Source organism: Mugil cephalus, chromosome 17 (assembly GCF_022458985.1).
Source record: "Mugil cephalus isolate CIBA_MC_2020 chromosome 17, CIBA_Mcephalus_1.1, whole genome shotgun sequence".
NCBI lineage: Eukaryota > Metazoa > Chordata > Actinopteri > Mugiliformes > Mugilidae > Mugil > Mugil cephalus.
Genome location: NC_061786.1, coordinates 3,061,217 through 3,077,957, shown reverse-complemented (window position 1 = coordinate 3,077,957; position 16,741 = coordinate 3,061,217). Strand labels below are relative to the sequence as shown.

The following is a 16,741-nucleotide window of genomic DNA, read 5'->3' as shown; positions in this document are numbered from 1 at the left end:
CGTTGCAAGCGGGAACACCTATAAACTTCTCAGAGGAATAGGAAACATGGTTGAAAACTTGATTTGAGCCAGTCAGTCGTTTTTGAAAGCTTGACACAAATATAGTATTAAAATCCACGAGGGGAAAGCATACATGTCTGAGAAAAAGTGGTAGGGGCTGCATGTTAAATGCATTCTATTTATGGCCTGAGCTGCTTTCCCGCTTGCCAGAAAACGTTCTTTTTGGGGTTGCCGAGTATGACATATGTAAAACAGATGCGGCTTGTAAAGAAAGTGTCGTTTTTCCATGCCCGTGTTGACCCATGATGTCTGGCAGCGGTGTGAGGTTGGCACTGGGTCAGGGGGACAACTCCCTTTCACTAAACCTGCCAAAACCTTCTCGACCCAGAAGCTCAAAGCAACTTTGCCAGTCTGTGTACAGCATGTGCACTCAACCCAATGTAACTGGAGAGTAGCCCCATCATCTTGTCTAACAGTTATTAAGTGACCGTGATTGAAATGTGGTCAGGTGTTTGAACGGTTGTACAAAAACCATGCAAGTGGCTGCACGTAAATTCAGGCTTTTCCTGCTCAGGTCATGATGATGAATGATAACAATTAAAATAAAAGATGATGAGGGCAATCATGGTAATCAACACAATAACGGAGACGAAAATTGGATGATAATGAAAAATAAGGCAGTGACGGTCAAGATTAATGCTGCATTTCTATTTGGGTTTTTGGAATCTGCACCAAGGGAAATTGACAATCATCCATCTACATTGTTATTCTATACAGTGGTGGAAAAATGTTTTTAAGTATGGAGAAACATTCATTTGATGTTTCTGACCACCTGATGAATGCATGCACAAAATGCCTTCCCTCTTCCAGTTCGGTTTTTGAGAGAAACATTTGTCTTCTCAGCGACTAAAGGCTTCACCGTGCTCACCAGCTAGCTGCTAACTTTCTCTATAGGTTTTGTAAGCGTAAGGTACATGTGGAATCACCAGGCTGTTATGCTAAAAAACAGCTTGAAATGGCGTTAATGAGAGCGGTGACAGTAATATTGCAGGCCATAAAACCAAAACAACAAGCTGAAAGGCACTAAATCTCCAACAGGGAACTGCTTTTCTCCACTATATGGAGTCATTTTCACAATGCATGTACATATCTGACCTAGTAATAATTAGAGATGCTTCCACTAATCAATACCAGACTAAGGTGCATACAAAACATATACCAGCATCAGTGACAAATAACCATTCATTGTACAAGTAACTGCTCTGTGTGCCTACTGCACTGCAGAAGAGAAGGTGATAGAGCAATGAAGGTAGGTAAACGTGTGGTGAAAAAGCAGGAGAATCTTTAACTCACCTGTTTGAAGGATTGGTTAGTGAGCAGGTCCTGCCCAGGCAGCCGGAGAGTGCAGAGAGATACACAAAAAAAATTGAGAAAACATGCAAAGATTAGCACTTTAAGCAGAAAAAGGGTGGTGGCTATAGCAAACTATGCACACTACAAGCTGAAGCTGGGAAGCCTTCAGTGAGAAAAACAATAACACTCTGGTGTCCAAGTCATCAGGGGCTCATGACAGCTACAATGGAGGCTGAAATCTCTCCGTGCTGCACAGGTGATCAAAAAAACAAAAAACAAAAAGCTTTTAAACCCTTTTCTAGTTCAGGGTTTATCTTCTTAAAGAGGTCAGGATTGTTATAATGTATTCTTATGATTGCATCTACATCTGTCTTGACATGGGAAAACAAAAAGCATGAAAAATGACTGCGGAGACTAATCCTACAGAGGGCAAATGTAAACAAAAGTCCGTTTTGAAAGAAAGACTAATGGCAAGCTTAAAAAAACAGCTATGCCACGTATAAACATTGCAATATTGTCCAGTTGAATTGAATCGCGCTCCTGCCAAATGGAACTAAGTTGTCAAAACCAGGAAGATCTTGGGTTTTTATGTGGCTATATCCATAGAGATCTGCATTTAACCGTTGGCCTGTGCCAACAAAAACCTGCTCCATATAAATAAATACCCACAGTAAATCTCTGTCAGCAACTACCTCAAACGACCCATTACTCTTTAATAAAAGCTTGCAAAGAGACGTTGTGCTTTTAGCTGTCAGAGGCCTTTTTGGCAAGGCTGTAAAATACATTAGAGAGGAATTCAACAACGGTAATACCTCAAAAGAGTCTTTGCATTGGTGCTCCATTGAGCCTTAAAGACTTTGCTTTATACGGTGATTACTAGAAACAAATTAGGGCATATTAACATTCCACTTAAACCCCTGTAAGCAGCGCAATATATCAGTTCAAGCAATTGCACCAAATATTATCACATGACAAGTGGTGTGCAATTAGTTTGTAGCGCAGAGGGAAGTAATTGCTATGTGCTGCATGGTATAGCCACAAAGGCACACATGCTGCAATTATCCTATTAGCTCATCCCTGGTTCAACATGATTTAGTGAATAGTCTCTTTATTTTAGTACGCTAGCTTCGGTAAAAAGTTTCCTGTGTCGTGACTCCTCGTGACTTCAGCAGCGCGGACGTTTCCGCCATGAGCCCAAGAAGACACAGTCAGTCCCGTTCACAAAAATGCTCAGCAGACACCAGTTCAAAGTTTGAGCTCTGCGGCATCTCTACAATAAGGCATTCAGCAATGAGCAGCTGCTCATGTTAGCCGGGAGCCAGACGCTTGGCACTCTCCAGAGTCCCCTTAAAACATCCCACCCCTCGACCAGTCACACACACTTTCACCAATACACACAGTTGAAGAATCAAGGCCAAAGTGTCTTACTTCAACTCACAGAGTAACATTTAGTGTAAGCTCTCCAGAGCAAACACTTAAACACACACTCAGTTGTCACACAAATGTGTTCCGGAATACTGTAATGCACTCGTTAATAAATCCAAACCTGCTGTCTCTGATACGCTGAAAACATCTTCTCTATGTCCTTGAGGTCAAGAATCTTGAAAGCTCTCAGGTCATCAATGTCATTCCAGATGGTGCCATTGATCACATTCTGAAACAGGGCAGAGGGACATGTGGGATTAACATTTACACGCTAACATTTAAGGTACTACCTCTAAGTCTTCATAGTCACACCAATGAACAATGAACAAACGTTGTGAACTAAAATCCCACAGGTCTTAATATTTTCTTGTGCAGCTGCAACCGAGTTGAAAGAGGTGGTGACAGACTTGCTAGGATGGTTGTTTTAGGTGCAGCATGTGCGATGGCTAAAACTGAATATAGATCAGAAGTTGAATAATAAACTCTCAACGCCTCAGCAATGGAATCATAGGGATGGATGCTTCTCCAGGACACCATTAAGTTAAGAGTGTCAAAACCTGAACACAAAACCATGGGCATATAGAGTAGGGTGTTAACAGCATATCACTGCTCCAGTGATGACAGGTAAAATAATTAAAACTATCCAGAAAAAGAAAATATGCTTTGTCAGGCAAGTGATATGACGCCATCAGTTCTACCCTAGTTCAGCCATATTTAACCTTGTTTTCACATTTTTTAAAAAATTTTTTTTATAATGTTTCCACAAATCATTTCTAGTTGACTTACCTCTCCTAGTTTGGCCCAGTTGAAGGACTTCAGGGGATGAGAAGGCTGAGGGATGGACTTGGAACGCATGTTGCTCATGGAGTTGAATGATGACGGGATGGGAGGAGGCGGGACTCCAAACATGGGAGGAGCACCTGGTGGTGGAGGCGGGGCTCCAGGTGGAGGAGGAGGCGGTGGGGGAGGGGGGCAGCTAAACGGTAGAGGAGGTGGGGGTGGAGGGAAGCCGCACATCATAGGCGGTGGAGGTGGTGCCGCAGGGCCGCCAGGAGGCGGAGGGGGAGGCGGGAAAGAAACACTACCGCCCTATTGAAGGACAAATGGAGAGTGAATTAGTGACTTAGACAGACTTTAATGATACACAGGGGAGATTACTTAGCCACGGTAGGTTATGGTATAATTTGACATTGCTACCCAACCATGGATACCCAACCATCCTATACTCAGCTAGGTTGGTCAAAGGTAAGGTGGTTTTCAGGTACTGGGTCGAAAAGCTCTTGATTAACAATTGCATCAAATAATATACAAACTGGGTGATTGTTTATTTAGTAAAATGTACGAATGCCTAAACCTGTAAAGCACATATCACAGAACAGATGATCACTATTTAGCACAGCGTGATAATCATCATATGATAGCCCAGTATAAATAGCAGCACTACTCACAGCTATGTCATGGATGCGTGACGACAGGTCCAGCACTTGCTCCCTGGCTGAGCGCAGCTCCACTCCCTCGCGCTGCAGCTTGTCCTTCATCTTGTTTAAAGTCTTCATCATGTCATCTTTCTCCTGCGTCTTGATGTCACACTCTCGTTCTTTCCTCTCTAGTTTAGCTAGTAGCTCCACATGATCTAAAGTGAAAAATACAACAGGTTTCAGGTATGTAGATTCTAAGGTGGGGGTGGGTTTGATATTGCATTTTCTCTTTCAAAGAGTAGTGGGTCAAACAAGCCATACCTTTCCTGAACTTCTCCGCCTGGTCTCGCCACTGTTTGACCTCATTCTCATTGACCAACCTGTGGAGGAGGCAGATGAAAATGAGCACAGACAAAATTCATTCAATAGAGTCTTGCAAAGAATGCTGGGATACAGGGGATGACTGCAGTCCAACCAAGTCAAAGCCAGGACATTTAGAGGGAATCTTATCACTGAATTCAAAACCCATGTATCTGTTACGTTTATTCTTAACTTCTTTTTGCAAGGGGGATTCCGATTCATTACCGGCATTGACTGGGTTAATGCAGTTTGCCGTTTCAAGCTCCATAGCAAAACATTAGTCCCAAAACAAGTACAGTATGTTATGAGTTATAACGTCTGGCACTTGGTTCAGCTTAAGGTTAAACTGATGTTCTCATATAAATGTGAGGTCATGTGATGTGAGAAAGGATTGTTCCTGATTACTCATCAACTGCGCGGAGCCATTAGTAAGAGAAATATTATAAATATGAGGCATAAACTGAAAACAAGATTAACGATGGGATGTCCTTAGGAATTCATTTAGATGAAGGAAGATTGGAGAGTGAAACCTTGAACAGCGCTGGTAGCCATGGCTAGAGGTGAGAGAACAGAAATGTTTCAGAGTCACCATGCAGACAAGATCAACAATTAAATGGAATGAGAGAAGGAACTCCTTCGCCTCCTCCGCCGACATATGACTGCCAACCAGGACAGAGTTGCTTCACTGTGATAATGACTCAGACTTAAACGCTTGTAATCAGTTGAGACTAGGAAGTCCACAAAGCTATTTAAAGGCTTGTTGGTCATTAATCAGTTTTAGGCCATCAAAGTGCTTGTATTTGAGAACATATCTCATCTGAACCTGATTAAAAAGTGAGAGCTGCTTTAATTACCGCTTGGGCAGCGCTCCACGAACTCCAACTCATTAAAACAAAACAGAAAAAAAGACACAATCACTTTTTTGTGGACTAGTCAAATATGTACCTCCGCATGTCTCTGGAAAAATGTGATTTGTACAGGAGTGTTAATTTTGGGCCAGCCACACGTGTAAGCAGTCAGAGCCGTCGTCATGGTGACCGCGGATGATGAATGACTTTGTCTCCCAGTTGTTTTAACAGTTGTTTTAGCGTGTCCCTCCCCCTCGAGCTGTCACGGCACGAGCCATACGTTTTCACCCATTAACCATCAGGGCCTTCGGCGTGCCGCCAGTACAATGAGGGAATCTCAGCTTGTGCACTCTGTTTCCAGACACAATTAACTGAAAGAGAGTTTATGGAAACAGAGTGGCAGTAATGTAAAGGGAGGGGCAGCGGTGATGGATCTGCAACGGGCAATAATGAGCGTCTCGGCTCAGATGCAGCATGCAGCCATACGCTACTGGAAAGAATTACACTCAAGTGTGCTGATTGCACGTACTACGGTGGCAGAATTAGCGAACAAAGCAGGAGCCAGCGGGGGCCAAGGTTTACCACGCGACGTGTTTCAACACTCAGACTAAACACATTCATCACTGATCGTAAGCTTGGTTTAAACAAAGAGGAGGAGAGTGGCGCAAAGAATGATAGCGAGTCAGAAACAAAGAATGAAGTCAAGTGTTCAGAGAAACAGTGTTGACAGTGCCATCTTTTACCACTATCCAGGCTCAATAAACACCACAGGCTTAGGCCTCCAAACACAGATCCGGATTCAGATCCAGATTAGTTTCAAAATCCAGTGACATATAGACCATGAAAACCAGCAAATGTCAATACAAAAAGAAAAACATTGTTTCTGAGAGACAGCGTAGATTTTGGCCATGACAGCATATGCAAAATTTCCAAATCATGACGGTTGGTTTGAGTTTCAGAATGTTAACGCCTCCTACATGCACGAAGCCCAGTGTCTGCTTTGCTGCACCTGAATGTGGCTGACTTGGCCCACCAGCCCTCTTAATGCGATTAGAGCAACTTCCTTTTGATCTCTGGCTTCCGCTTTCATGCCAATTCACGCTCGGAGTGAACCCAACCCCCTGCTGCCACCTTCACATCACCTCACCTCACTGTGCAACCATTTTCCACGCTCCCATCACTAACACGCTAGCAGCATAGAAGACAACGGTGAGCGTAATGATGTTGAATCTGGTATCTACTAAAAGTATCCTCTGCCTTTTAGCCATGCCTTGATCATTTCAACATTAAAGGACAATGCTGATATCAGACTTTGATCTGAGCTGGAAGTGATGCTGATTGGATGCATTAACCATGAGATTTTCCAGAAGTTCGAGCTTGTTTACAGCACTGGAGGACAAGGGGAAGCTTTTAAAAAGGCGACAGGAGGAACTGGAACTGCAGGGCACTTACAGTAACTCTTATGTAATGGTCAGCAGTCTAATGATTGGCCTGGATCGTCACGGGTGAATAGATGGTGAATGAGTACCGACTCAGATAAAACATTATTCCTGATAATGTAATCAGAAAACCCAGAACAGCAAGCATCTTGCTTCACCAGTGGTCCTGTGTTTGCTGATATACACCACATTCGTGTTTGCAATTATGTAACTTCTGAATTGACTTAGGAGACACTTACAAGCGAATGATGTTCTTGACACTAAAGTTGTCCAGGGGGGCAATGTCAGGGTCCTCTCCCTTGTCGTCCTGCAGGACTATCTGCTGGAGGATCCTATCTAAGAGCTGCCAGTGCTGCAGGCTGCCACCACCACGTTTGTCTGGATGTGAGATACAGTGAGGACATTCCAATTGACTAATGTGAGTTCAATATCAAAAGCCACTTGTGTAAAGCACACCCCAGATACTATTTATTGGTTTTCCTACAGTACATGACAACAGAAAACCTGTGGTCAATTTTTATTTTCTTCATTATGGCAAAGTGTCTACTCACAGGGCATCTGGAGGCAGTGTTGTAGGATGGACAGGAGGTGTGGGTAGGAATCTGTGTGGCTCAGTTTCTTCTTGATCAACTCAAACATGGCACCAGCACTCTTTGTATCTACGTGGGACTGTAGAAGAAGAAATGTAACCACTCTGGCTGGAAGCTCTGACCATAGCTCTATTTGTCTTCTGGCAGCAAGGTATAGTGTTGTGTACATGTAAAACTAGATCACTCACCAAATCAAACCTTTTGGCCAGCTCTGAGTCATCTTCATTCCGCACCATCTCAAAGAAGTCCAAATGCCTGCACAGAGAGAAAAAATTGTCCGACATTAAACGACTATTACCCTATTCACACCCTATGTTTTAGACTGGAATGATATTCCTTTATTAGGTTAGTAATTGTATTTATATTAACAGCTGAGTACATTTTGACCTGAGGAAAGGTTGGCAATAATTTGCTTTGTTTTGTGTCTCAGACTATATATGTGACATATGGTTAAATATAATGAGTTCTTTATCTTTGATAGGTCTTAAGTCCAAACACCAAACTGACATCTACAAGAGCTACCAGCAATGAAGACCAACTGTGATGTTGTCCCCTGTGTCACTTGAAAACACCACAAAGTTTACAGCCAATGACCATGGAAAAGTTTAATTATGCACATGCGTGAAAGTAAACTCTTGATGCCAGCATATGGCAGTAATCGTTCATCATTCAAAAGGATCTCTCTTACAGATAAGATCGACTGCCAATTGAATATCAGCTGAAAAACTGCCTTCAGGGGTCCGAGCAATGGTGCAAAACCTACTGCCACAGACACTAACAGCCCGACACTTGTCACAAGGTGTGAGACAAACCTTTAGAGAACCTTTTGTGATTTTTTGTGATTTAAAATAGTGGAGGTGCATAATTTGCGGGATCCAAACCCATATCGAAGTAAATGAGGAAGATGACCAACTATTGGATGGTTACTCACCTATCCAGAGTGGCGTTTTCATGCTCTCTGAGCTTGTCGATGACCGGCTGAATGCCCAGCATCAGGAACTCGTACCTTAGGTGGAGGCGAAACTCCAAGTTGTCCTGAGATTAACAAAAAAAAAATAAACAAATAAATAAGAGGGGAGAAAATCCAGTTATAATGATGGGACATCAAATACCCCAGAACAGAGGTAACCTGGTTATCTCTTGCTACATGCTCCTACTTGTAGCTTTAGATTTCATAAAAGAGGGTTTGTCACTTAACACGTTCCTTTAAATGCTCAGTATTACAAAGCCATGATGTCACCATCAACTACAAACTGCAGCAACTTATGAAACAACACATCTGACAACACAAAGTATTTTAGTTTTACATCCCTCAACTGTTTTGTCCTTTTCTCTAGACAGTGTGTTTAAAGGGCATATTATTGTGCATGCAGACCTCTCCAGCTCCAGCATTGAGCACAGCGTTAATGAAGGACATGATGGCAGTCTTCAGGTTGACCTCATCTCTGTAGCGGCCAGTACTCTTGTCCAGCTCATTCAGCAGCGTCTGCAGAGTCCGGACAAGTTGGGGAATTAGTCAGCAAATATGTTTGATCTAAAATACATTTAAGGCCTGATATCATCGGATAGAGACTGAGACAGAGATAACAGTACTTTATCAAAACCATAAGGGAGCCAGATAACATAGGGTAAACGTTCTCACAGCTATTTTTTTTTTTTTTTAATTTATTGCCTCTGAAACTGACCCCTGACATACCTCAGCAGCTTAATCATAACGTAAATCAACATTAAAAGGCCTATTAAGTTCTGACTCACTCAGCTCCTGTGGTGTTAGCTTAGCCTAAGGTGGCATGATTTACCACACACTCTGGGGATGTGTGAGATGTAGCTTGTTGACTCAGTCCTGCTGGTCACTAAAGCACTACACAGACCGTGACCTCCATAACTCTCCGTGTCCTCATCTGCCTTTAATACGGCCACAGTGTTGATCTACCCTGAGGCCAACAGTCGGAGGAGCCTCGAATGTATCAAAATGACCACAGCTTGATTTATTTGAGCATGAACTTAAAATATGTTGTCTGACCTCACCCATATCTCAGTCCTGCCCACACCTACAGTAAAGCCTCTTTAAATGTGAATCACCATGACCCAGAATTCAAGGAATGTGTCAACACCTTTAACCTCAAATACTTCCATTATAAGATCAACTCTGGATTTCCTCACCTGAAAGCGAGTCCTCTCAGCGGCGTACTTCTGGTAGTGTGCCATGGCCTGCAGCACCTTCTTGTGCCCATCAGGCACCAGGCACACCGCCCCAAGAATCTCCAGCACCGCCACTTTGGTCTTGACGTTCTCCGTCCGCAGGCTCTGTGAGATTGTGTTGATGCTCTGGGGGTGGGCCAGGACGTGAGCGCGGCCCTGCGAGTTGTTCATCAGAGCCTTGATGCAGCCGATGACGGAGGTGTGGACGCGGCTCTCCGACGTCTCGTAGTCCATGCTGCGCAGGAAGTTGAGTAGGCAGGTGAGGCCATCTAGTTCGATGAAGCGTGTGACGAATCTGAAGGGGGAAAAAATACAGATTAAGAAAAAATAAACTATACAAAGGATACATTTCCGTAATTGAGTACAACATAGATTTAGTTTTATGTTTCCATATTGTTTCAGAATGAAGCTTAATTTCCCACCAAGTCAAATTTCCCAAATCCCAAAAAAAATGAAACCAGCACAAACTACTGAAAGCTGCAGTTCTCCAAAGCTACATGAGGCCGACTCCAGAGTAAGTTTATACCTGAAGAAAGAAATATGTCAACAGTAGGGCTTGATTTAAAAAACAAAAAATAAAATAAATAAAACCCTATATATCTCATCTCATTTCATCTCATCTTCTACCACCGCTTATCCTCACTAAGGTTGCAGGGTTTGCTGGAGCCTATCCCTGCAGTCATTGGGTGAGAGGCGGGGTACACCCTGGACACGTCTCCAGTCTATCACAGGGCTAACACAGAGACAAACAACCATTCACATTCACACCTATTAATTTAGAAACACTAATTAACCTAACAAGCATGTCTTTGGAGGTGGGAGGAAACCGGAATACCCGCAGAAAACCCACACAAACACAGGGAGAATGTACAAACTCCACCTGGAAAGGTCAGAGTTGTACTACACTATACATATACGTACACACACACACACACACACACACACACACACACACACACACACACACACACACACACACATATACACACACGTATACACACACACACACACACACACACAAATAAACACACACACACACACACACACACACACACACACACACACACACACACACTTACACACACACACACACACACACACACACACACACACACACTGTTCAAAACAACCTTTATTTGAAAGATCTGATATTTCTAATACATTATTTTCCCTGCCTCATTACAAATCTTTTGAGATGGGTTTGGAACAACAAATCTCAAGATTAGTGTGAGGGGGATCCGAAACATGACAGACAGAACCCTAACTCTAACCTTAACACTGAAATATATATATAAAAAAATAAAAAAATATAAATATATATATATATATATATATATATATATATATATATATATATATATATATAAAATAGGACAACGAGAAAAGAGATAAACATAAACAAAGCCAGATGGAAGATGTGCCAACTGGAGATAAAATGTTGTGGAAACAGCCCAAAACTCTGGAATCAATGACAACATTAGTTGTGTGAAAACGTTAAAAACTAAAATATCTCAAAATGAACCGTTTTCAGGGCATCAGTCGCAATGCCGAGCCCCGTTCCACAGTCTACAGTCTTTAGATAATTTTATTTCACCCTATCAACTTGTGCATAATTGAGGGTGGGGCTGCTTTGAGTGACAGGTTTCTGGCTGAGTTGGTTTCATAAGTGGTTACGACACGCAACACCCCACCGTGCTTCAAACCTGCTCAGTAATACCACGTATGACGCCTCAGAGAGCCCGTCCGTCTTTACGTAGCCAGTGAATGCAACTCATATGTCTTGCCACCACACAAAAATCACTTCCTTGCACATTAAACTTCACACCCCAGCTTCACGCTGCTTCCTACTAACACCCGCCACTAGCTGAACTAATTAGAATGCAGTAAGTCATCAACCTCTCTGGGAGAGAAGCAGACACTCTGAGTGACAGGCAGGACATATAAACATTGAGGGGTGTCACATCCACTGAGCACAGTGTGGGTTGGATTGTAAATTACCTTCCCACTCACTAAGATTCCTGATAGGCCTCATACATATTTCAAACAAATGAGCGCTTGTCAGAAAGAGAGGAAGAGGCAAAGGGAGGAGAAAGGAGACAAGGACGTGTAGGGGAAGAGAAAAGAAGAATGGAATGAGAAATGGACAGAGAGGAAAAAGAGCGAAGGGGCAGAGAGCTGAGATTTATTGCTCCTCACTGTAACAGATACATTGTTTTGACACTGTTAGAAGTATGTAGTCCAAGTTCTGCTCTCTCCCACTGCCGTCCTGGCTCGAAGAAACATGGAAAAAACACAATGCAAAAAAATGTAAAGCATCTACTTGTTATCCTATACAATGAGGCCATGGCTCTGCCTCTGCTCATGATCAATCCCAGATTTCCACACACAAGTTGTCGGCACAAACACAGCAAACTTCACCTGGTATGACCAAGGAATCTCTCATCTGGATCTCTCATTTAATCCTATGATCCCTAGCAGCACCTGGATGAGATCAAGACGATCGCACCACATGCATGAATGCAGACAGTCAAGCATTCTTGACAACGCATCGAAATGACGGAGATTGAGCGCACGACCTTTCAGCCGACAATGTGCTTCTGATTTGAGCACCGACGCTGAAGCCTCAGAGTCCACTCAGCATAGATATGACTTGATTCAGATGTAACGCAGACAGTGGAGCTAGAGCATGGCAGAACTGATCCAACTGTTGGGGTTACACATTTTGCATCGCTGACAAGTCCTTGGCCGGCAGCACCAGCCATACGCCCGTCTGTAAATTGAGGGGCCACCTCAGAGAGCGAAAGGCTTCATACTGCAAGAGAAATTAAGCTGAACATCCTTGTGATTAATGTATGGAAAGCAGAGGGTGAGAGATGTTGTTCTTGGAGTGCGGGTTCAAAAGCGTGGTTGGGATTCAAGGCTTCGCTCGCCGCCTGCTTCGCTTCACTCTGCTGATTTGCCGACGGCTTGCCAAAAACACACACACACACACAGACATGCACAGAGGACACCTTATATGCACCCCAACCTCGACGCATGTGAATGTACTTATACAGAAGAGATGTGGTAGCAGAGATAGATTCACAAACATAAATGCATGGCTCCTTAGGAGGATATTCAACTGTGACTAATCCTCTGTACTGTTGACAAAACCTAGTAAGCTGACATTCAACAATTCTCTCCTCCTCCACACTTAATTCTCTCTCCAGTGAGCACTTGAATCTGTGGATCCCATCTCCTTCTTTTCACCAGTTCACCGACATTCATGCTCAGCCGACTCTCGTACATTTTCTTTTTCTTTTCTCTTCTTTTGTGTGTGGGGGTAACAACCGCTGAATACTCACTGGACCCCAGTGAGTATTCAGCAAGAGCTGCACAATATGAGAACAGGCAGAGCTGCTCAACAATACCGAGGATGAGCCAGTCACACATGCACACAAAACACAGGGCAGGGAACACAGCATGGAAACGAGACTAAACAAAAGTTACAATGGAGCAAAAATGCAAAGTTATGTCGGGGCCAAGGAAGGTAAAGGGTAAAGTGAAGTGAAATGATTGCCAATGTTACGAGTTTGCCGTTTTAGAAAAGCAAACAGCACATCATTTCCACTGATCGTAAAAGCATGAAACCCCTCAATCAGAGGCAGAGGATATTCTAAATGTTCGGGATGGTGTGGAAAGCTAATCCAGATGCTCAAATTTAAATTCAGGACTTCAATCCAAATAAATGGATTTTTTGAGGTTTTAGCTGCACGAGGCAAAACATTATGTCTTCTCGAACTGCGGATGACCCAGTGTGGCAGACGGTCTTCCTAGGGTTCAACTCTTACCTCAAAGCCCAACTATGCAAACTTATCAAAGGCCAACTCTTCTACACACGAACAGACTCAAGCGATCATGCGCTCTCCGCCTCTCTCTCCTGCCCTTCCTTTAATCACCACGTTCACACACACTCACCATCTCCTTCAAAACACATCCTGGCTCGGGGACACACATTATTAAAAGGATGTGTTTGAGGGCCCACGAGGTTCTTCAGAGGTTGGAGTTGGTTGACCGAGGTGTCTGCAGGGCTTGGGAGATTAGTCATTTGATATCAACACAGCTCAAACTCAAATAAATTTTACTTGATGTGCAGCCCAGCACAAAACTTTACAATAAAATCCATGGCCAAGGTGCACATCTGTAATATGTATGCTCATAGTATATCATGGCATGGACAAATGGTTCTTATGGAGCAGGTTTATTGTCCACAGGGAGGAGACGTGTGTGGTCTCAAGTGGGCCATGTAGCTAGCAACACGCACGCACACACACGCACATGCACGCACACGCACACACTATACGATTACATAGACTAAAAAACAAAGGAGATCAAAACTAATACTCGTTTCTCTCCAGTATATTCTTTTTTTATTAAAACCCGGAGCCTGCAGACAGTCTGGTCAAAGACGCAGGTGCGCTGTGCAGCCTTGAGCCTAAATCCCGCAGCGCAGAGGATGAGCAGTCTCTAGAGGTCAGGGGGAACTCAGATTCAAAATCTTCATTCCCGACTCAAGTGACATCACCTTGGGACCATTTATCAGACTGCACACAGCTCCCTACGGGGGCTCGAGAGGCTTAACTACATTTCACATTTGCAGCAGCGCTTTCCAAAACCTATAAACAGACTTTCATGTGTAAAATTGGCAGAGCTTCCCTTTAACGCACACAATTTGAGAAGCAACCAAACTAAACACAAACCTTTTACTTATATGAAGCTCTGCGCTTTACGAATGTGTATTTTTAAGCAGAACTGAAGAGGATGCGTGTAATTACGTAAAGCCAAATCTAATGGGGATAAAAGGGCACAGGATGACCGATGTGCTTAACTCTGTATTCCACTCTCATCTATTTATTGCCATTACAACACAAACCCGGCTCTCTCTTCAGACCTGCCCATATCATCCACCTGGTCCTCACTTCTTTCCAAACCTGCGCCCCGGAGAGGAGCGAACACATCACTCCATCCAGGAGCCTTTGAAGGTGTGATGTTCAGCTCCCCAACTAATGCATTTGGTAATATGTGAAAACAGACACGAAATTCGGTCTCTGTTAAGCGGAACCTTTGAGAGTTACAGCCGCAAAATGTTTTGAAGGATAATATTTGCATGTGTTGGTAGCGAATCATCCAAAGAGCTATTGACACAGGAGCAGGGGGGGGGGCGGCGGTAGCCAACTCAAGTCAATATTCTTGCTGGAAGAGATTTCCAGGAACAACGTCCAGAGAGCCGCCTTGGGAAGCATTGCGATGCTGTACTGACATGAGCCTGGGGCTGCGGTGCATTGTGGGCCAGGACGGCCTCACCGACCTCCAGGAAATCTTCGTTTCCTGTCCTCCTGTAGTTATTTGGCAACGGAAATGACAGTGATTGAGGGGCGTCACGTTTTAGATGCAAGAATGCACGCACAAGACGCTAATCAACACGAACATAAACACCAGCGCAGTTGCTGACGGCTCAGTGGGTGAACTTATGTAAGTACACTTCAGTGCATAGTTAAAATACCACATGTTATAGCGCAAATATTTAGAAGCTAAACTGAAATGTAAACCAGACTGTGCATATTTCAGTTGACTGCATGGCTGCAGCGGTTTGTGTTTGCTTTTCGGGCCCAGCACAGCCACTTGAGCCAGGACTCAGCTTTATGTGAATAAACACACAACCAAACACACAACCTCAGTGTGACGGTTCAGGCTTCATTAGACAGCCGGTAAACAAAGCCATAACTGTGGGCAGAGAAAATTAGATGAGCTGCAGGTTCAAGTAGAAGAGAAAACCGTTTTTCCAAATCCCAGCCTTTTATGGCGAGCCACACTCGTATTACAGTTGAATTAAGACCTAAGGCATTACATTAAGTTATAATGGTTACAAACATTAGGAGCAGTTTCTGGTAAATCAGCATCACTTACTGAAAGCGTATGCCCACCTGCTGTGCCCTCTCAATTGGAGGCACTGTTAGACATAGTCCAGCTGTTCTGTAATGCTGTGATGTGATTTCGCGTTAGTTCCATCGTCCTTCCCACTTCAGTTCACAATTTCCACAGTATTTTTGATACTGTACAGCTAATCAGGACTGACATACTTGAACAAAGAATTATTACTTGAGAAATCAGAAAATCTAAAATGTCCCAAAGCACAACAGTTGATTTATTTGGCTGTTATTGTACAAGCAGACTTGTGACACTTATTTGTCTCCGTTCCATTGCAGCTGCACTGGAAATGTTTTTATTTATTTATTTTTTAACATGCACACACACAAAAAAAAAAACAAAAAAACTCACGACTAAAACATAACACCCTTTTCATTCCATAATGTATAATCAGGCTGCGAGTCCAAGTAGCAGAGGGTGGCCTGCGGACAGTGTGTTCCTTTTGCGCACACTGCCTGGCACCCTCCGTGCCCACCATGTGTTTGAGTCCTGCGGTACTGCAGAGCAGGCCGGGGGCAACAAGGACACCTCTTCACAACCAGGCCCAGCTGCCTCTCCAGAACACCAGAGGGAAGGAGGGAGTGCGGCCGTTACGGGGCAGCCATCCAAATGCAGGCATGAATCAAAGCTGAATACGGACAGACGCCACGATAACTCACAAGAGGTCGTAAAAAACAGTGTACAAACACACAAAGCGACGCAAACGTGACACAAACTTGGCGAGGCGTTTGGCCATCTTGTGTTTAAGCCACCCATTAGGGGACACTTGGCAGGATATTTACACGCCGCCCAGGCTTTCCCTGAACACCAACATTCTGTGGAACACACCTGCTACCCACATCACTGCGACAGTACTTAAAACATCTGTGTGCTAATGGCCTGTAACTCCCTCTGTGAACAGCGTGGGTGCAGGTGCAATACCGAATAGTGTTGAGTGAGTAATTACAGTAACTTTGATGTGAGAATTAAGTGCATTTGAATAGAATACAAGGAAGGAAAGTAGGAGATTGATACAAAGAGAGAATGTACCCAAAAAGCATGAAACATTTAGTCAAAAATATTGGCTCCTCTAAATGCTTTCTGAATTATCCAGAGCCACTAAATTACAGATTCATGAGAAATGTGCAAAAAAAAAACAC

At 43.6% G+C, this 16,741-nt stretch overlaps 1 protein-coding gene across 5 annotated transcripts in view; it reads right to left on the bottom strand.

The window, feature by feature from the left end:
- The window catches only part of daam2 (dishevelled associated activator of morphogenesis 2), an 88,765-nt gene that overhangs the window by 16,676 nt on the left and 55,348 nt on the right, over positions 1 to 16,741 (bottom strand). For 2 of the 5 annotated variants that reach the window (XM_047610464.1, XM_047610465.1), the window contains exons 6-17: positions 9,597 to 9,930; positions 8,809 to 8,919; positions 8,365 to 8,468; positions 7,622 to 7,688; positions 7,395 to 7,512; positions 7,083 to 7,221; positions 5,087 to 5,110; positions 4,518 to 4,576; positions 4,227 to 4,411; positions 3,565 to 3,867; positions 2,900 to 3,007; positions 1,354 to 1,383 (exon numbers count right to left, since the gene is read on the bottom strand). In XM_047610464.1, coding sequence (XP_047466420.1) covers positions 1,354 to 1,383; positions 2,900 to 3,007; positions 3,565 to 3,867; positions 4,227 to 4,411; positions 4,518 to 4,576; positions 5,087 to 5,110; positions 7,083 to 7,221; positions 7,395 to 7,512; positions 7,622 to 7,688; positions 8,365 to 8,468; positions 8,809 to 8,919; positions 9,597 to 9,930 — 1,582 coding nt within the window. The remainder of the gene's footprint in view (positions 1 to 1,353; positions 1,384 to 2,899; positions 3,008 to 3,564; positions 3,868 to 4,226; positions 4,412 to 4,517; positions 4,577 to 5,086; positions 5,111 to 7,082; positions 7,222 to 7,394; positions 7,513 to 7,621; positions 7,689 to 8,364; positions 8,469 to 8,808; positions 8,920 to 9,596; positions 9,931 to 16,741) is intronic. The other 3 variants (XM_047610467.1, XM_047610466.1, XM_047610468.1) reach the window with 3 other exon arrangements.